The sequence below is a fragment of the Aulonocara sp. 'chitande type north' Nkhata Bay genome, linkage group LG16 (genome assembly GCF_057382095.1).
Source record: "Aulonocara sp. 'chitande type north' Nkhata Bay isolate Kocher_YH1m ecotype deep benthic linkage group LG16, A_spYH_male_GT1.1, whole genome shotgun sequence".
NCBI classification, from domain to species: Eukaryota; Metazoa; Chordata; class Actinopteri; order Cichliformes; family Cichlidae; genus Aulonocara; species Aulonocara sp. 'chitande type north' Nkhata Bay.
In genome coordinates, this window is record NC_141359.1 from 7,648,621 (window position 1) to 7,669,193 (window position 20,573).

The 20,573-nt window shown below is 41.5% G+C and overlaps 1 protein-coding gene across 2 annotated transcripts in view; it reads left to right on the forward strand.

The window, feature by feature from the left end:
* fhip1b (FHF complex subunit HOOK interacting protein 1B) overlaps positions 1-20,573 on the forward strand; it is a 34,370-nt gene that overhangs the window by 9,264 nt on the left and 4,533 nt on the right. Inside the window, exons 2-12 of one of the 2 annotated variants that reach the window (XM_086265698.1) lie at positions 1,799-2,264; positions 4,466-4,870; positions 5,734-5,964; positions 7,853-8,098; positions 8,271-8,438; positions 9,298-9,377; positions 9,855-10,024; positions 10,342-11,730; positions 12,100-12,278; positions 12,791-12,953; positions 13,464-13,771. In XM_086265698.1, coding sequence (XP_086121824.1) covers positions 2,136-2,264; positions 4,466-4,870; positions 5,734-5,964; positions 7,853-8,098; positions 8,271-8,438; positions 9,298-9,377; positions 9,855-10,024; positions 10,342-11,730; positions 12,100-12,278; positions 12,791-12,953; positions 13,464-13,768 — 3,465 coding nt within the window. In that variant the 5' untranslated portion in view covers positions 1,799-2,135 and the 3' untranslated portion in view covers positions 13,769-13,771. Of the gene's footprint in view, positions 1-1,798; positions 2,265-4,465; positions 4,871-5,733; positions 5,965-7,852; positions 8,099-8,270; positions 8,439-9,297; positions 9,378-9,854; positions 10,025-10,341; positions 11,731-12,099; positions 12,279-12,790; positions 12,954-13,463; positions 20,564-20,573 lie in introns of those variants that run through there. The other variant, XM_086265697.1, reaches the window with a different exon arrangement.

Consider the following 20,573-nt stretch of genomic DNA (forward strand, 5'->3'; position numbering starts at 1 on the left):
GACAATTTCATGCTCCCAACTTTGGAACATTTGGGGATGGGTCCTTCCTGTTCCTACATGACTGCATCGCAGTGCACAAAGCAAGGTCGATAAAGAATTAAATGAGCGGTGTGGAAGTGTGAGTGTGGAAGAACTTGACTGATCTGCACAAAAACCTGAACTCAACCCAAAAGAACACCTTTGGGATGAATTAGAGCAGAGACTGTGAGCCAGGCCCTATTGTCCAACATCAGTGTCTGACCTCACAACTTTTATTCTGGAAGAATGGTCAAATAAGCACACTGTAGCATATGTATAGCAGACCCGACCACATATCAGCGGATTTTATTACAGTTGTCGTTTTCACACTCGCTTCTAATAGAGACGCTGGCTTCTGGTAAAAACGAGGCAGGTCCAGACCACATGCTGGCCTCTGGCCCCAGCTGAGCAGCTCTCTCCCTGGTGCCAGCCTCCGGCTCTGGGTGAGCACGCTGTCCCCCGCATGCTGTCCACGCTGTCCATCGGCTCAGGCCGAGAAGATGCATGAGCAGGTGGTGTAAGTGGAGGTTGCTCATCCGCCCTCCTCCGTGGAACAGGAACAGGTGCAGGCGCTCCCACCCAAGAAGTGGGTACGGGTTTAGAGGTAGGCACGAACTCGGCCACCATTTGGGTCAGCACCTCCCCTGGCTGGCCCGGTCGCGGTTCCGCCATGCCCCAATCCTGGGTTTTTCACCACTGTAACATATCAACAGCTTCAACAAGAGTTGAAGCTGTCATAGCTGTAAATGGTGGGCAGATGACATATTAACACCTGTCGATTAAGAATGGGTTTTCACTCAAGTTCATATGGGTGTGAAGACAGATGACAAAATACTTTTGGGAATATAGTATATGTATATAATCGCATTAGATGTTCTTGAGTGCAGTGTTCAGCCAGTGATATAAATACTGACGACAAATGGACACAGCAGCTACTGATACTGCACAGTCCTTTCATAACATGGACCTTTTTTAAAGCATTTTGATGTAATAGAAAATGAAGGAAAGCAAAAACATTTCTTGGTGTTATGGTGTTATGAGGATTAGACTTGTGATAAAACATCAACGTTTTCAGTATAATACTGCAGAAATGTTACTGATAGAAATGGTGTGTAGTTAAAACTTGTTTTCTGAAACTGTTAATTCTTTTACCGTGGCTCTTTCTACTTTTATCTTTTCTTCCATTGCAATAATTTTCTAAACGTATCCACAAAATGTTACACGCTTCACATGCAACAGCTTGGCACCAACCATGAGCTACTCACCTGTTCAACCTCAGTGTAACTGGGCAAAATCATTAATGACATTTCAGATAATTGCTGTGCTTTTATTTATTCTTATTTAAGAGTAATATGTGTGGTCTGAACACTCAATGACATCGTGGCTGATGTGATCCCATTGAAAGGTGATTTGTAGTTTTTGCCATATGCATAATGTCATTTATAAATCTGTATTTTATCAACAATGTCCACCTGAAGTCATTCCTCTGGATGTATATTGGCTTTCTTGAAAGCTCTGTGGGGTCCTGGGGTAGCTTACTGCCATGGACCCTGCCTCCCGAGCCACAGCGAGTGAGGCATGGAATCTTGTATCCATGTTGCCTTACATGCATTCTTCCCACTCTAATCTAGTGGTTATTCTGTCATGTTTCAAGTCCACATTAAGAGAAATGCAATGAGATCTTTTAGTAATAGCAAGTTTGTGAATGAAGCTGTTATTATTCCAGGTTTATATGATGTTAATGTTGTTTTGTTTTTGGGGGGTTTTTTTGTTCACACAGAGAGACTGCCAGTCCTGACCGGCTATGGAGTGGTGTTGGCTTCAGACTGGATGACAGGGTCTACGAGGAGGACAGGGTCACAAAGTTTCTGTAGCAGCAGCAGCAGCAGCAGGCTTTTCCTAGATGTACACTGAGCGGGATTGACAGCCTGCACAGCCGACCTCTTTCTCCTCTTCTCTGTTGTGATACACTTTCCCTTCCCTTTCTGCCCTTCTTTTTGCACTTCTCTTTTCCTCTCTCCCACTTCTTGTTTTCCCATATAATTTCCTTTGCCTTCTGTTAGACTCAACGTCATTGAGTTTTAGTGATCTTTGGTCTGCTTTAAGCTGGTTTCACTATGAGCTGGCTGAGCAGGTTAAACCCACGGGCTTCTGGGAGTCGGTCGAGCCGGAGTGCCGCCCCCTCCAGCCCCTGCACTGCAGACCCAGAGACCTGTCTCATGGTGTTTGAAAACCACTGGAGACAGGTGAGCTTAAGACACACACAGTTTTTTTTTTTTTCTGTTTCTTTTCTTTCCAAAGCTCTTGTTTCTTGTCTTTCCTTTATACTGGTATGTTTTTACCCCTCCCTTGGACCCATCTCTTGATCAACAATCCATCTTAAAAAAGTAAAAGGCACATGTAACCCATGGAAGAATTACTAAAAGTTGGCAAACGCTGTCTTTAGCTCTCCGCTGCTTGAGCCGTGGCTGCATTGCAGGTCCCCAAATGACCCTGGGGCTGTTTTTGCCCTTCTGCCTCTGGAGAGATATCAAAGTGGAGGCAATGCACCAGTTGCTCTTGCAAGATGGGCTTTGCAGTCAAAAATACCTCTGCTTAACGCTTTACCAGATGACCCTGTGTTACTCACCAATTTGTGTTTATTATCAATTGTATTTAAATTCCAAATAAATATCTTTTAAAAGGACATTTTTTTAAAGTTAGTTAATAACCATTCAAGGTTCAAGGTTCTTTATTTGTCACATGCATAGTTATACAAGTATAACACACGGTGAAATGTAGCCTGACACGCTCCTCAACATGTGTTTATTATCAATTGTATTTAAATTCCAAATAAATATCCTTTAAAAGGACATTTTTTTTAAAGTTAGTTAATAACCATGTTAAGTACTTGAGACGAAACTATATTGGGGATTGAGATGATGATTTTTGCTATATTTGAGCAGCCTTACTTAGTGCAGCTGTGTGTGCTCGTCACAGGAAATGGTGTGATGGACTTTTTGTGGCTTCAAAATAATAAATAATAAAAATTGCTCGATGTTCCTGCCCTGCCCACAGTGGTCTACATTGGTACTGATTTTTTTTTTTAATTAAAAATGTTATCTTGATGTTACAGCATCAATGTTTGAACTAACACACAAAAGTTAATTTTGCACAAAGACTGTCCCGTTTTCACAATTTGAGGCAAATTATTTTTCCTACCCAGAGTGAAAACTCAAGAAAAGCTGAACTCAAAATGAAACAATAATTTTGTCAGTCACAAAACAGAATCAAAGTTAAAAACTGCTTTTTTAAATTTTCTTCAGCGCCTAAGTAACATTCTCTCTCTCACAGGTGAGTTAATTATAATAAATCCAATTTATTGTGACAGTTCAAATTTTCTACTTTTAATCTTTTTTCTTTTTGTGTGATTTGAAGGCTTTGTCTTTGTTCTAGTGAATGATTATGTGTTCACACAATGTGTGAAAGTTCACTGTGTCAGTGTCAGTGAGAGAAGTAAACTAGCTGGCTGATGTCCAGTTACCTACTGAACGTTTATAGGTTACAGAGGTCTGTCACTGCCTGACGGTTGGAACTAATCTGAGGCAACAAAAGATGTCTGAGAAATGATCTATTTTCTGTTTTTCCCAGGGATTGCAGGGCGTGCACACTTTGCAAACCCGCTCCTTCTTTGGCGAGACTTACTAAAGCTATATACAGGTCCGATCCTGTCAGTGAGTTTTTCTTTGAAAGGATCGGTTGTCATAATGGAGAAATGCATTTATAATCCACTGTAGAAGAAGCAGACACCAGCCATAAGTGAATATGTTGCAAATGCATTGCAACAGAGCCACAGAAGTGCACCTAAATGTAGTTCGTGACTTGTTATCCAGTATCTAACATGCAGCTCTTATCTGTTCAACATAGGCCCAGATCTGCAAATTCATTCTTGCTGTAGTCATGCTGACCAATTAAACTTCTGCTTATCATTTTGCTCTCACACACTTTTGACCACATACTCTCACCGTGAAGCGCTATACAAATACAGGCCGTTTTATATCTTACAAAATAATTGAGTTGTGTTGCACTGTTGTATTTTAACCTGTTTTGAGTATTATCTGCCTGTATGCCTCTTTGTCAGTAATAGCCATGGCTGGAGATATTAAGTTTAAGGGTTGCCTGTCTGTTTGTGCTAATGGACTCGATATCTTGGGAGAGCCTTAAGGGAATTTCTTCCTCTTGGACTAAAGGATGAACCAGTTACATGGAAGCAGAATTGATTGACTTGAGGAAACATTGTAATGTGGAATAACATTCAGTTCTATGTATTGTGTTACATAAACAAATACCCACATGTGCCATTACAGTTCTAGTGTTTGTCCTGGTCCCGTTAGCATGGACCTCAAACACTTCATCACTTAAGCCCACTGGATAAAGCAACAACACACTCCTTACTTCCTTTTCTCAGATATCTTGGGTGTTGGAGCAGCATGAGACTTCATCCTCCAGCGATGACCTTACGGCAGTGAGAAACAACACCGACCAGATGTTATGTTTGCTGGCAGAGGAGCGTCCTGCTGAGAGCTCAGAGAGCGGCACCAGCGTGCCACCTATGGGGCCCATACTGGAGCTTGTGGTCACAGAGAATATCCTGGAGAGGCTGGTTCAGTGGCACCTTCGCCGTGGCTTGGACCCAGACAGCCAGGGTGCACTGCTCAAACTGTTTGAGATGCTTATCGGTCAGTCCCAGCAGCCCCTGCTCCAGCACACAGCCATTCTCCACCCCCTTCTTAGGCTCCTGGGAGCTTGTGCTGACCCAGAACTCGGCTGTCCTTCAGCTCTGGAGAACAGCCTGGTATTGTTGCTTAACCAGGTACATACAAACCTACAGTCTTTTCCAGTGTGTGTATGCAGTCACTATAAACAAAATATATTTCACCGGTAGTAGACATCCCACAAATGACAAACAAGTTTTGTTTTATTTTTTGTGTTAAAATTGAACGGATGTGAGATGACTGAGAATTGAAGGCTGGAAAAATTGGCTGTTGTATTAAAAACCTTAGCTGAGCTGTGGCTCTTCATGAAACCTGACAATTTGAATTATAGTAATTTTTCATTTGCTGTTGGCTTCCTGGAGGGGACTCAGTCAGCATCGTCTGTGACCTCTGCCTGTCCTCAGGTGTTGGCGACAGGCCTCAGCGCTCTTTATTCCTCTCTGCCGAGGAAGATAGAAGTTATAGTAGTTTTTCATTTGCTGTTGCTTCTGCTGCATTTACTGTTTGCATGCTGTTTGCTAGGTTTTTTTTATCTTAAAATGTAACTTGATATCTTTTTCATGAGAATGCCCGGCAGCAATTGATTGAGAAACCAACAAATGAGAGCATCACATGCTGTGGCGTTTTTCTCCCCCAAACAATAAAGTTAGTTGAATATAGTCCAGCTCAGGTTACTGATTGGTCAGAAGACGTACCATTTAATTGCAGGGGTTCCACTTCAAAAGCCAGGTGAATTTGGTGCATAAATAAATAGTAATATAATTGATGGTGTTCCCTGAAATGTTTTTAACTCCCCAGAAAGGGGCACTGACCTGCTCTTTTCATATAAAAGGAAACCTTTGTAGTGATTAGTGATTCATTTCTGTGCTAAAGTTGGAATAATAACTAACCTCCAATGTAGATTTTTCAACAGCGTTTCATGACTCTTGTTCTTTAATGGGATTCTTTTTCCCTCCATCAGATCTGCGTGTCAATGGCCCGACAGCCGGTGGTTCTAGAGATGTTGTTCCGGGCTGCACCAGCCCAGCAGGGCTCAACCAACCTGCTGATCTTTTCCCTGCTTGTGCCATTCATCCACCGAGATGGAGCCATTGGACAGCAGGCGCGAGATGCACTACTGCTGGTTATGGCGGCGTCAGCCAGTCACGAGGCTGTTGCACGATACATCGCTGAGAACTCCTACTTTTGTCCGGTGAGTGAGGAGCTTTTGAGTCACTCTTCATTCTCTCTTTTTTCAGACAGTTTTCCCATAATGATGCTCATTTGGCTTGTGATTGATAGAAGTATGGTCAAAGCCAGAGTCAAATTAAAACCTCTGAGTCTAAAAACCGTATAGTATATGGTGAATATGACCTATTCTTTATTGATGTGATGGTTAAGGACAGATTATAAGAGTTGGATCTTGACTTAGTTTCCCTCACTGCTTCTAAGAAAGAGAGGTGTGTGTGTGTGCGCGCACGCAGGCTGTCTAATTCTGATGCATTAGTGATGGTGTGCGATAATGGAAGGAGAAGGAGATGACTATGCACTCTGACAGACCGTTCATCCTTATCTACATCCTATCAACTGTGTCTCAACTCGAGGCTTCCTATTTAAAAAAACCCAGAAACTCACCCAACATCACATGTTTGCAGTTTTTAGGAGAAACTTTATTGTTTAGTGATAAAGAAGACAGCTTAAGAAAACTTGTGTGAAATGCAGTTTCCTTACTGATGCAGTTCTCCCCCAGTGAGTTTAGAAGCACTCTTTAGTAATAACTGTTTGTTCTTTAAGCAGGAGACCTAAAAGAAAGATGAAAACAAAGGAAGGATATTTTATCATTTTTGAACTGTGATTTCTTTTTTCTGTTTGGAAACACAATCATAACTTGAAGGTGGAAAGTTTATTCCGCTTTGAAGTAAAACCTGTCTGCCTTGTTTTTGTCATTTCTTTTAGCTGCCACTAGATGTAATTAAAGAGCCATGTTATACTTAATGCAGTCTGAGGTGCATATTTAAAGCTATTAGTTTAATTTGCTTAACAGTTCTGCAATGGGAACATGTGTCTGCATACATTTGAATGTATGAACAAGAATTGGTCAGGATTTTAACTGAATCTGGTCCCAGAGCAATGTTTAAGCTTTCATACTGCATTATAAGAGCGAGTCTTGCGTGATGTCTGCATACAGCACTGTGGTCAGTAGTCTACCCCCGCCCCCCTCCCTCTCAGGTCTCTATACTCTGGTGCTAACTCAGCTATTTTCTGCTCATCTTCCTTCCAGCAGCTTCAGTCTGACCTAGTTACAGCTGAAAGATCCAGTGGAGATGGCGTTAATGACCAATTGCTCCTCTCTGCCCGAGTCTGGCTATTTCCTGTCTGTGCATACTCACACGTATCATAATCAGCTTTGCTTTGACAGTTTTGGATCTAGTTCAACATTCTTAGACAACAGGAACAATTGTAGTCTTTCTCATGTTGTAAGCAGAGTACAGAGAACATCCCGTCTTTGCTCCCTGTCCCTCGGTGTCCGTGCACAGCTCTTTTTGAGGAAGTTTGCATCTGTTTTGTCAGCCTAACGGGTTCAGGTTTCTCCATCCTATATGTGCACGGCAGCAGCAATAAATATTGGATTTTCATAAAAGTCATCAGCTGTTATTAAAAGGCTAAGATACATGACGGGCTTTGAGCTAGACTGTGAATCCACTGTGTCTGCATGTGCTGGGAAGGCACTCGTTTAAACCTTTTTTTGGTAACAACAGTAGGACTCAGAGTACGGACCATCATGCTGCAATTATTTGAATTATGATGAAAATATTTAAAAACTGTTCATTTAAGCAGTTGAGATTTGCAGCAGACAGTAATAATAGCCGTTAGTCAGCACAGTCTTAATGGAAGGGGTTGGATGGGCTGTGACTTGGTGATATTTGTATGAAAATGCTGCTTATTTTCTCCATCATTAATTTGGTGTAGTTTGTAGCTCTTGTTTGTTACTTCCAAAAGTCAGAACTTTAAAAATAGACTCCTATTTGAGAGGTGCCACCTGCTGACTTCCTAGAGGTGACTCAGTCAGCAACGTCTGTGACCTCTCTGCCTCTCCTCAGGTGTTGGCGACAGGCCTCAGCGCTCTTTATTCCTCTCTGCCGAGGAAGATAGAAGTTCGAGGAGATGACTGGCATGCCCTTCGGCGGGAGGACTGGATGGGCGTGTCGTCGCTCGTGCTCTTCATGAACTCGCTCGAGTTCTGCAACGCCGTGGTGCAGGTCGCCCATCCCCTGGTCCGCTCACAGCTTTTGGATTACCTTCACAACGGCTTCCTTGTACCTGTCATCGGCCCCGCCCTGCATAAGGTAGCAAAGGGGACTGTTTTTGTTAGAAAGGCTGCAGTTTCTTTAACAGCCGAGTTGGGGAGAGGGGGTGAACAAATTCCCTTAATGTTGCTTTTAACTGTGCACACATAACTATTATCATATTGCATATTTTTGGCAGTTTTGAGACACCTTTAATTGTGTGTGTTTGCAGTCATCGGTGGATGAGATGATCGCCAGCACAGCCTACCTTGATCTTTTTCTGCGCAGTATAACGGAAACTTCCCTCCTCAAAACTTTCCTGCGCTTCATCCTGCTGCATCGCCATGACAATGACACCATCCTGGACACGCTGCTCACGCGCATTAGCAGCAATTCAAGGGTCCGTATATATGTGTGTGTGTGTGTGCGTGCGTGCGTGCGTGCGTGCATATTTGTAAAGGAGCCCTGAGGCCCTCATTTGAACTCGACTGAGTGGGTGGTGAGTGGGTTTAAAGCAGAAACTGAGTAGGATACAGAATAAACATGGAAACTGAATCTCTTCATGTCTGCTGCAACAATTGAGGATTGTGTTACCAGTTATTTATAAGTGGTTAAATAAGCCTCAGCAAAATGTTTCAACATTATCTTAAATTCCCTCCAAATGCATAAATATCAGTCTTTTTGGAACAGCAGTGGTGTTAGGAAAAAAAATCTATTAATTCACCTGAAGTATGACGGAAAAAAGAGAAACGATGGTTACCCCCAAATAGGAGTTAAAAAGGAATAGCGTTAAAACATCAGCACTGCTGACTAAAATTACTGGTGTTCACTGCTAAGAAAATAGTAAATTTTGCTGTTATAGAATTTTATTGGAGTCTAACCAATATTAGCTTCCAACATATGGTATCAAAATGTACATTTCAACCACGTTATGAGTGTTGATGTTGCGTAGTGTGTTTACCAAAGGGACACAAATACCAACTTTTCCAAGTGGAGCAAAAAAGCGTAGAAAGGTAATCCAAAAAAACAGAAAACAAACAATATCAACCGATATATCACATTTTTAAATTGCCAAAAATTGGCATTGAGCTTAAAAATCCTATATTGTTTGGGTTCTGAAATTTATTCTGAGGCTTTTTTTGGAGGGGGGGGAATTCAAAAAAATATTTTTTATGAATCATCACAGTGTCCTACGTATGTGTATGTCCTCCTCAGAAAATGGTTGTTTTCTAACCAGTTTCTTTCTGCTTGTTTTGCAGCTCTGCATGGTATCGTTAAGCCTCTTCAGGACTCTCCTGTCCTTGAATTGTGAAGACGTCATGCTACAGCTTGTACTCAGGTTTGTGTGCGCTTCAGAGCATTTTGCCAAATGTTATACTTCCAAAGGGCTTCTTCACACATCTAGTCATTTAGATTAAGTAAAGGTTATGACGCAAAGTCACCATCTGTCAGCAGTTACCACGAGACGATACAGACAAGGTTATTTCTGCCCATTTTTACAAAAATTTTATGAACTACCAATGGCTGTTTCTCCCATTTCCCATACTACTGTCAGAAGCTGCCAGTGACCCCCCCCCCCCCCCCCCCCCCCCCCCCCCGTTAACACATTACCTGCAGGCTGTGATTAGGGCATACTGTCTGTGTTTTAAGGTGATTTGTCACAGCAAGATAAATATGGCAAATATTAAGAATGGAAATGTAGAATTAAAAATGACAACACAGTTTAAGCTTCCTGAATAGTAACCTATATCCTGTGCATGTGGATTAACTTATCTAAAATTACTGAAGTTGCTTCTGTGTGTTCTCTCGCTCTCAGGTATCTCCTGCCATGTACTCACGTAATGCTGAGTCAGCGTCGTGCTATCAGGGAGACTGACTTATACGGAAAGTCAGCGGACAAGTTCCTGTCATTAATCCCAGAGTGCTGCCGGTTCAACGCAGCTGCCTCCTCTGAGAGAGATGAGGAAAATCCATTTTGGGGCAAAGGTGAGCTACACACTTGTGGAAAGTGAGCAGTTGACACTAATAGTTGTGGTTGTAAATGATATGATCTGCACTTGAAATACAATCTTTTACTGAGTGGAATACACTGTACACAATAGTTGTGCAGCTACTCTAGTCACTTACTTTACTTAAGACCTTTAGTTGTAGAGCCAGAGTGAATTTGCATGGAAAACTCTTGGTGTTAGGAATGTTATTGTATGTAAGTTGATTGTTTGCATACAGTGTCTGTATTAATTGGGATAGCAGATCCTGGCTCTACTCATGGTTTTCCTGTTTGCCCGTATATTGTCATCCTGCAGTACTGAATAGTCCCAGCACAGAATCTCCCGCCCCACCCAGACCCAGCACTCCATCCCGCCTGTCCTTCTTCATGAGACAGCAGAGCAGTGGAGGTGGATCAGGAGGTGGAGGTGCTCCTACCTCCTCTAGCATGGATCCACTGCAGTCCAGTTCTTCAAGCTCCCACCAGATGTCTCCTGACAGCCCGATGCACCATCAGCAGACCCACACAGATTGTCTGGACTGGGATTCAGGTTATCTGGAGTATCTTAAGGACGCTCGGAGGAGCATTGAGTTTTGCTCTTGGGCTTGTCGTGACTGGTCGGCACCATATGATGGCGAAAACCCATCCCCAAACATAGCCCCGCCACCCCCACTTCCCCCTACCTCCAATGTCCCAATGACTATGTTCCCTGAGCACTTCTCTTTCCAGCAGGGAGGAAGTCATAACTCTTCTCCCGGTCAGCAAAGGGCGGCCATTGTGGCAGCAGCGCGGTCTGAATGGAGTAGCTCTGAGCGGGACAGCGGAGAGTGGGATGTTACGATTGGCAAAAACAGCTGCATCAGCCTAACGCCTCGCTCCAAGAAACGCAGCCTTCAGAGAGAGGAGCTGCCTCCCAAGCCTGTACCTCCTCTTGTACCTTCTTCGTCTTCAGCAACCGCTTTATCCACTTCTCATCCCATCTCCTCCCCAGCTCCTCACATCCCCTCATCTGCCATCACTGTTAGCTACCAGGCTATGTATAATGGAACAATGGTGCAGGGAGACGGGTGCTCAGACAGTCGTGATAGAGGACTGGAGGTGAAGAAAGTGAAGAGGGACTTGGATGATCAGCAGTATTTGGATGAAAACGCCAACCAAAATGGTTCCCTTGTTAACTGCCCCTCGCAAAGCTGCACTGCTCTCCCAAAGTCTATTTTTAGCAACAGTGACATCAGTGATGCACAATCTCTTTGTCCTAGCAAGATTTTTACTCAGACCTCCATTAACCAGTCAGCATCTGATACCAAACTGCTGTCAAGTGAAACCTTAAACCCACATGATGCATCCTCAGATCTTCCAGAAGCCAGTCAGCAGTCTGTAGAGAGTCTTATTGAGGAGCTGCTGGAGCAGGCGCCGGGAGACCCACAGCTGCCTGGCGATGCCAACGGTCAGGGCATTAGCATTGAGGCGTTCACACAGGAGCTGAGAGAACTGGAGGACCGGGTGAAAGAGCGCTGCAAAGCAGCCTGTCAGCTGGAGGAAATCGCCAGAGAGAGTCTGTCCACTGAGCGCCAGGAAGAAGAACAGCAGCTGTCATCAGCACTGGAGGGGAAGCTGACAGGTGACGTGAAGGCAGACGGGTCTGCGGTGGGCATCTGTAGTCCTGGCAGACCACTGAACCAACCTGTGTCCCAGCCATACACAGGTGAGACTCACGGATTTCTTTCACTGTTGCATCAGTTTGTGGATACGTCTATTGCTGTCATCATATTTTCATGCTCACACTGCTGTATCAAATAAGTGGTTGGATGTGTAACAGGAATTGTATCACTGAGCTCTTGCTTTTGATAATTGCTAACAGCACAGCTGTTGAAGTTATGTGGTTGATGGTGTAATTACCACCTCAAACTTAGGAACTCTTCTTGACTATATTTTAAGGATGGTGAAAGGATTTGCAACCATATAATCACAAGCAGTTAAAACCCACTTCTGAGAAGCAGTTACTCTTTCCTGCTGACAAGAGTTGAGCATTCTATCTTTCTATTCAATGATCCACCGCTCTTCCTCCGTGCAGGTCCATTCATGACAGTTCTGTTTGCCAAGCTGGAGAACATGCTCCAAAACTCGTTATACGTCAACATCCTGCTCACTGGCATTGTGGCCCAGCTGGCCTGCTATCCTCAGCCCCTCCTACGCTCCTTCCTGCTCAACACCAACATGGTCTTCCAGCCCAGTGTCAAGTCCCTAATCCAGGTACGCTGCACTATGCAGAAGTTGTTTATAATGGTTTTTGGTGCCCTCTTTCCCCTTGTTCTGAAAATAGTAGAGAAAGCGAATAGTTTCTTTTTGTCTTTGAAAGGATTACAGTTTTTGGGTGTCTGCCTTTAGGCATAGTTGTCCACTTCCAGCCCACCTTACTTCTGTGCACGCTCTGGTTCCAAAAGCATCAGGCCCACAGTGATATTTGCATCCAGTTTCTTTCCACATTCATTTTCTTTATTTTCAGATACTTGAATTCACTGCTGCAGTGGACATAAAAAAATACAATAAATGAATAAATATAACTGCAGTTTCAGTCGAGTGATCCATCCACACCCAGCGAGCGTGGGTGTGGATGGATGAACTTAACAATTTAACTTAACAGTTAAATTGTTAAGTTCATGTGAATTTTAGTCTTGAGGGATGACAAGCCTGCGAGAGGGGTTAACAACACCAAGCAAAGGTGATCAAAAAGTTTAAAAGTTTGTTTCCACAACTCTCCTCAGGTTTTAGGTTCTGTGAAGAACCGCATCGAGGCATTTGCCGCATCTCACGAGGACTTTCCTGCCATGCTGAGGAAAGCCCAGCAGTACTTGGTGGCCCGAAGCAAAGTGGACTGGAGCGACTCGCCGGCAGCAGTTCCTACTTTGCGCCGCTCTGATTCCCTTGGTGAGTATAGAAATAGGAAGAGCTACATTTACACATACAGGCGTGGCTTTGATGACTTTGGTCATAAATTTAGTGAAAAGTGTTAATCAAAGATAATTTACCAAAATCCAATTAACAAAGACGTTTAAAAATATTTTAAACACACTACGAAATTCCAATAAAAGTACATTTGAATTGGAAAACTTTAGGATAAATTAAAAAAAAAAGACAAAACTGTTAGAAAGCAGAAGCAATTTATTGGTGCCGTAACATCTTACCATTAGTACTTTGTAAAAAAACAAACATACCTAACAGATTTGCTTCAGGTTTAGAGGTTTTTGAGGGTTTTTTGTTTTTTGCTGTGCAGTGATTTGTTACCAAACTCCACATTAAAGGAGATAATCAGAACTATAGGCCCACTTGGTGACTTCTTTTCTATCTTTGAAAACGCCGGGGAATCGCAGAGATGTCAGAGCAGTCTCGCGTCACAGTTTTATTTCCCTGTTGTGAAACCGTGCCCTTCTCTTCCAGTGAAGAGTCGAAAGCCATCTCTCGGAGACCTGATTCTTCGTCACACAAACAGTCCAACACGGGCTCGGCACGCCGCTCAGCTCGCCCTCGCACACGTACGGGATGGCGGCCAATCACTGCACAGCGCTCTGTTCCGGGGCAGCGGAGGTGCGTCTGGCCTTGAGAAGCAAGCTGAAGCGCTGCGAGTAAAGAACGCCGTCTACTGCGCCGTTATCTTCTGCGAGTTCCTCAAGGAGCTGGCTGCCCTCACGCAGGAGCACGCCGTCTCTTTGCCCTTCCCGCACAGCCAGGAAGCAGAGGAGTAGAAGGTAAACTCAGACTCCTCAAACTTAGCTTCACATCTGTTGATTTAGGCTGTACACAAAGAAGAGATTGATATAGGATTCTCCCATCAGGACACATGTGAGACTTTTCTGTCACTGAAATGGATCGTCTGCAACGAAGCAGACAAAAGAGGAAAACTGGGATTTTTTATTACTAAAATTATTATAGGATACCTATAGGACTGGAATCATTTTCCTCATCTGTACACTTATGATATTGTGCATATCGTGTATTATATTCACATCCTGTACACAGAAAATCTCGGTAAATACTTGAGATTCGGGAGCTTGTATATACACATGCCATTTCATGGTATAATACGACACAGTAAAGCCACAGATTAAAGAAGTAGGTGCACATATTGGTGCTAGTCAATACTTGTTATCTTTTGTTTTGAAAGGGTGCTTTCAGGCTGGCACAAAGAAGGTTTCCTCTTCAACAACAACAGAAAAAAACACCAAAAATTGTTTGGCAGGAAAAGATTGAAAGCGTGTGCGAGTCAGCCACTTACAAAGTAATCCCATCAGTTTGGTCATCTCCGTGCAGCTGGCTCATGTTTGCTTTCATCAGAGCTTTTGTCAAGGACGGACTAAGAGAAAAAGTTCACTTTAAAAAACAGAAGCATTCCCAAAAAACATGGGAGCTCTTTTAGGTTTATTTTAAAAAGGCTGCACTAAATGCTAGTCATCACTGAATGAGATGAAAACTGGAAAAACCTCCGTGTGGGAGAGCGCCACTTTGTCTCCTGTGAATCAGCACGACTACCATAATTGTACTGAGAAACTTGGGTAATTATTGCCTTTTTCTTTTAACGTTTTAAACATTTGTCTTCTGAATTTGCACCGTTTTATAGACATATCAGCAACATGTGGGAGCAGATGTGTCTGCCATTGTGTATGAGAGTTTATTTGAATGAATCACTCCTTTCCAAAAAGGTGACGCCAACTGTTCAGGCCATTTAAAAAAACAAAATTAAGCGGAGGAATCACGAAGCCGGCAAGAGGATCATGGCCACTGGGGGAAAAAGTGGGCACATCTTTTTTTTTTTTCTTCTTCTTATTTTCCAGAATTCAGACTTTTTCATCAGAATTACTTTTTTCCCATAATTCTGACTTTAATCTCAGAATTCTGAGAAAAAAGTCCGAATCCTGACATTAAAGTCAAAGAAATTTTTTTTCTCAGAATAAAAGAAGAAAAAAAAAAAGATGTGCCCACTTTTTGTACCCCAGTGACCCTGATCCTCTTCCGTACTTGTACGTGTCGCATCCTTTGTGTGTCATTCAGTGTTTTTGAAAGACCCGAAATTCTGCACGATTTTTTATTTTTTTTTAATTCCACCTGTGCGTTGACATTATTTCCCTTATTTTGAATTTGATGACCCAGAATCTCATGAGGCGTTCATGACTTTTCTTGAAAAAGATTTTGTTTTCTTGGTGAGACAGGCCAAACCGAACACACAGCACATCTGGGAAAATAATATGCTGCTACTTTTTTTTTTTTTTGAAACACTAACACCCATTTTAATGGTGAAATAGCTACTCTATCTTTTTATTTCATTGGGTACCAAGTATAAATGTGCACGTGGAGGTGCTGATGCAAGTTGTGATCAGCTTTTCTTTAATTTATTGTGTTTTGAGGTTGAATGAAGTTGCAGCCACACAGTGTTAAAAGCTTTTGCCAAGACTTGATATTCACTGTTTTCCTTTGTAATGTGTTGCTAATTTGTTTTTGGGGTTTTTTTTGTTTTGTTTTTTTATAAAATGGTAAGTAGTCATTTTACAGCTCTGTAATATCTGTAGCAGTTTTCTGTAATGCTACCAGAAACTGTAAAAACTGTAAAAATGTGCATTATTCTTAGGAGTGCTTTGTTAAATCATCTACCTGTGACCCAGCTTTCCAAGTAACATATTTGCACATACTAGCCATTCTCTCTCAACTCTTAGCAGTAGAGAAACTGCCTGCCACCCTGCAAAACGTCTAACATTTCTTTCCCATTACACCACTTTCACTTTCTGCAACAAGCTGAGACGTCCTCAGCTCGTCGAAGCCATAGCCGCGTTCGTCGTGCTCGTACGTGTGGGATTTCGTCCCGGCTGTGAGTCACTTTTCTACAGAATTTCTTAGATGCATTTCGTAATGACCCATAGTTTGTTTCTGGTTTTTTATTAATAGGTAAATAGTTTCTGCATGTCAGATAAGGCGAGGTTTTATGATAAACTAACAGTTAAGTAGTGTTTGGTTTGTGCAATAGTACTGAGCTTAAATTAGCTTCCATGCAGTAGGGTTTAGTGGTTAGTGAGTCGTGCACCTGCAGAGCTCGGCGATGACAGTGAGGTTTCACGCTGAACGTTTGCTCTGGGTAGAGAAATCTCTCTTGTACTTTACACACTGCCATCCGTCCATCCGCGTATCACCCAGTCTGCTGTACATGTGTGATCTGAAGAGCGAGGGAGAGGAAACAAAAAAACGAGAACAGAGGGCCTCATTCCTCATCAGGTTCCATGTCTTTTACACTCAAGATTGTGTTTTCTAACAAAACTATTTTTTACAAACAGCTCTGATAAAGATTGATGGTACTTGTTCTGTTTCTTAATGTCACTTCCAGTCACAGTTACAGTCATTAGTGTTCATGGTACACCAAAGACAATCGCTGATACCTGAAACTCACAATGTCTGTTTAAGCAATCGTAGACAGTTTGATGGTACACGGTCTGAACACTGTAATGAACCTTATCCACGAATCGCGCTTCTTTAGTCAACGTTTCACGCCCACAAAACGGTGCCAGTTAGTTTTTGTTTTTTAATAATTTTAAATTTTTAAGGCTCAGCCTAATTAACGAAAAGGGAGCTTCTCAGTAAGAACGTGGCATTAATAAATCTGTCTAATTAGGGATTGCAGTCTGTACTCGCGGTTAATCTTTTAATTTTATTTGATCTTTTTTTAGTTCATTTGCAAGTATACAAAAACCAATGTGATGAAGTTTGTAATGTGGCGTTTTTATAAGGCGATTGTTTCCTACCAGGGCCTTTGACGTCTTCCTTGAAAGACTGTAAGCAGAAGTTTATTTAGAGCAGTGATTATATGTAAAAACACACGTTGCACACAGGTAAATGAAAGGGAGTCTGGCAAATAGAATCAAGGCTTCATGGTGACTGTGATGGATTTACTTAGCTTTATGGAAGTTGCTTTTCATACTCTGCTGGTTTTTAAAGAAAAATATATATATACATGAGCACTCCAATCGTTCACATAACAGGGGTCATGGACGGGGGCACAGGCCTTTTTTCCCTCTTATTCTTTTTCATTTTGGGAAATTGATTTTGACGCTTTCTGCTTTCAGCAGCTACCACGGCTGGATGCACAAGATGTTTTTGTTCCTCTAGTGGCCACGGAGTAATCATGCTGTAACAAATCTGAAAAAAAAAGTTCCTGCTTAATTTGTTTAGCACAATGAACGATGGCCTTCCAAAACGTGTGAGCTCTTTATGAACGAGCATCTCAGCCAGTGTGAGCTGCAGCGTCTCAGCTCTGCTCAGACTCCAAACCTGCTTCCTTGGCCTGCTATTGTTGTTTTCAGACTCTGTTAACTGACAAATAAAAAAAGGAGTTGTTGTAAACCCAAAGCTAAGCTCCGGAAGATTATGTTTGGCAGTTTTTGTTTGTTTTTACTTTTTTTTTTCTGCTGTGTTTTAAACATTTTCTTGAACACTAAAATTGATCTGACAATTAAGTAAAAAATAACTTTTAAAATAAATTTCACTAAAATTGTTCTTTGAAAATTTTCCTGTGTTTTTGCTTAATTTTGAGCGTGTAATGTCTTTTGGGGGGTTTTTTGTTTGTTTTTTTTTGTGAACGCAAACAGCAATCCAAAATGTTGAACTGCCACTCCTGTTTTTACATTGCGAGCTGCAGCGCCACCTGGAGAAAGTGGAGGGGTGGGACAGTAAACATCTCAAGGACTCATTTGCCGCTTCAAAATGTCCAATCTGTGCCATGTTTGATATTGATATCTTTTGTTATGATCTTGTTTCTTTCAAAGGCTTTGACCTTTCACCTCTGACATTTTCCCCTCTGTGATCTATGCAAAACATGCTCTGGTGTCTCTGGGTTGAAGCTGAGAGATGGTATGGATTGATTTTGATGTGTAAATACTGTTTATATATATATATATATTTAAATATATATATAAACAAAAAAAACAACGATAAGCAAGTGGGAGACGAATGTGAAATGATTAACGCTACAGAATGAAAATCATCTGAAAATCATGTCATGATGAATGTTGTCAGAAATATTTTTCTATATTTTGAAATCATTAGAGAAAAAGAGGACACAACTTGCAAAGTGGGAAAAGCTGTCAGAAGAACACTACAAAGGGAATGTTTTTATTAATTTATAAATTTTTTTGCCTAGCAATACAACACTTGTCCTGGTGTCTTTTCTTTGGGTTTCTTTGAACGTCTTGGAAAAGGGACTCCAGTAGAGGAGATTTTCAGTTTAAAAATATCCTCGTTTTCTCATACTCCTGTTGAATCACATAAGATGTTGGCTCGTGCTCCAGAAGAGGCAGCACCCAGTACTTGTGGGCACCAGCTCATCTTTCTGCTTGAGTAATGAGTTCAAAAACTATAAACATACAAAGTAACATCACTTCCTGTCCTTTTAAAATCCATCCGTACTTGTGGAAACATGCAGATGAATTCATGGGCATACTGTGCCTGAGACAACCCCTTCAAATAAAAATTGTGTGAGATGAGACATTCATGTCATAAAAGTAGAATGAAATATCAGAGTGTTAAATCTGATGCCTTGGTATGGCACTCTACTCTGCAAAAGTCTCAAGCCACCCCTCTTTTCTTTATCTTTTGTAAGGGAAATGGGGGCAACGATTTATTGAAACGTACATATAGTAGATGAGGAAAAACCCATTTGTACAATTCTTTTTCTTTCTTTTTTCTCAGGTATGTTTTTACTGCACTGGCAGTGTGTTTGGGATCATGCTGAAAATGATGCTATTTGGAAAGCTCTTAACATTGGATCAAAATCAGTACTGTTCTGTGTTTATAATTCATCTATTCTGACAAGATCTCCAACACCACTGGCTCAGATGGAGCCCCAAACCAATGACCGAGCCTCCAGTGTGTTTTAGACAGCTGCAGAAACTCACTGTCTGCCGACCTCCTGACCTCCTCTGTACATATTGATGACAATTTAAACGAAAGATTTGACACTGAGATTCATCGCTCCTCCAAACCCGATGAATGCTTAGTAAGTGGATCAACTGAAGGGCCAGATGTAGCTCTTAGGTCCTATGTTAGGTTTTTACCATTAATTTTTTTTATGTGCCCCCCAATTTACTGTTCATCTGCAGATAGTTTCCAGGCTTGACACGTCTTCTTTTGACCCCCACATGCTCTGTTTTCTTACATTTTTTTTAAGGACACACTGCACACTATGGCAAGATTTCCCAATTTTTTTTATCTAGTAGCTCTTTGGAAAGGACCATGTTGATTCAAAATACTAATTAATGGCTGTCAAACTGTGTTTCTGGCATTTTTATTTTTTTATTATTTGTAAAAATGGGAACAAATGATGTTTTGTGACAAGCTGCCAGGAAAAAATTGCCTAAAGATACAATTTTAAAATTGGTTCATTGTCTGTTATGAGAAGACACAGCAGTGGTTCATCCCTTGAGTTAAGCGTGAATGAATCATAGGTCAGTGACTTTATAATAAAAAAACAAACACAAAGAAAAAAAAAAGCGCTCCTCTGAAAATTGTCAGGTACGAGTTTGGTGTGAACATAAAAACTGCAACAAACGCTGACTTCTTTGGAAGCACAATATAAAGAACTGAAGGGTGACTCAAGACTTTTGCACAGTATTGTAATTTGGTGAAAGGAGGAGGCAGCTACTAGAAGCCCCCCGCAGCTTAACAAAAAATGTGATGGAAACTTTTGTTTTTCAGGCTGACTCACAGTAATTATTTGTCTAAAATGGCCATTTTGCTCACTGCATTTCCTGTTCATCTGTGTGAATGTTCTTAGAACATTGGTTCTAATTGTCCTTTTTTTGCTCATCCAATGTTCCAGTAACCAGTAACACCAACACTCATTTTTTCATGAGGAAAAACTACATAAGTTAAAAATTAGCTAAAGTAAGTAACTATTTGGCATTTCCTTAAAATTCTGTCGGGATACATTGAGACCGAGCCACCTAATGACTAGCAGGCATTTCCACACTGCACAAATACTGTTTATTTTTTAACTATATGTTTTAAGATTGGATATCTCTGTGTCAAAGTCTTACCTGCTCTGTTGGTAGAGTTTAGAGCTCTGTTGAGTTATTATAAATGATTTGAGATAGACTTTTAACAAGTTCTAACAATAATGTTTTTATTACACAAGTATAAAATATGGGATAGAAATGAAGAAAAGCATTCTGTGTTCCTGCTTTAATCTAAGGATGTTTTGCTTTTCTCTCTTTGTAAAATTTAGATATATTGGATTTGCCCTTCTGGTCAGACAAAATGAGCATTCTGCAGTCGTCACTATATAAATGTACCACGCAGCCCTAACTTTGAAGAATTTATATCTGAATTTCTTGAATAACTAAAGTAAAAATGTGAATTTCAGGAATGTGAGTTGAATTTGAATTAACTTTAATAACTGTATGTAACACTGTTACCTCACAGTAAGGTGGTTTCTGGTTTGAACCTCCTGGTCATGTTCTTCCTGTGCCCATGTGGACAACTCCGGGTAATCGGGCTTCCTCCCACAGTCCAAAG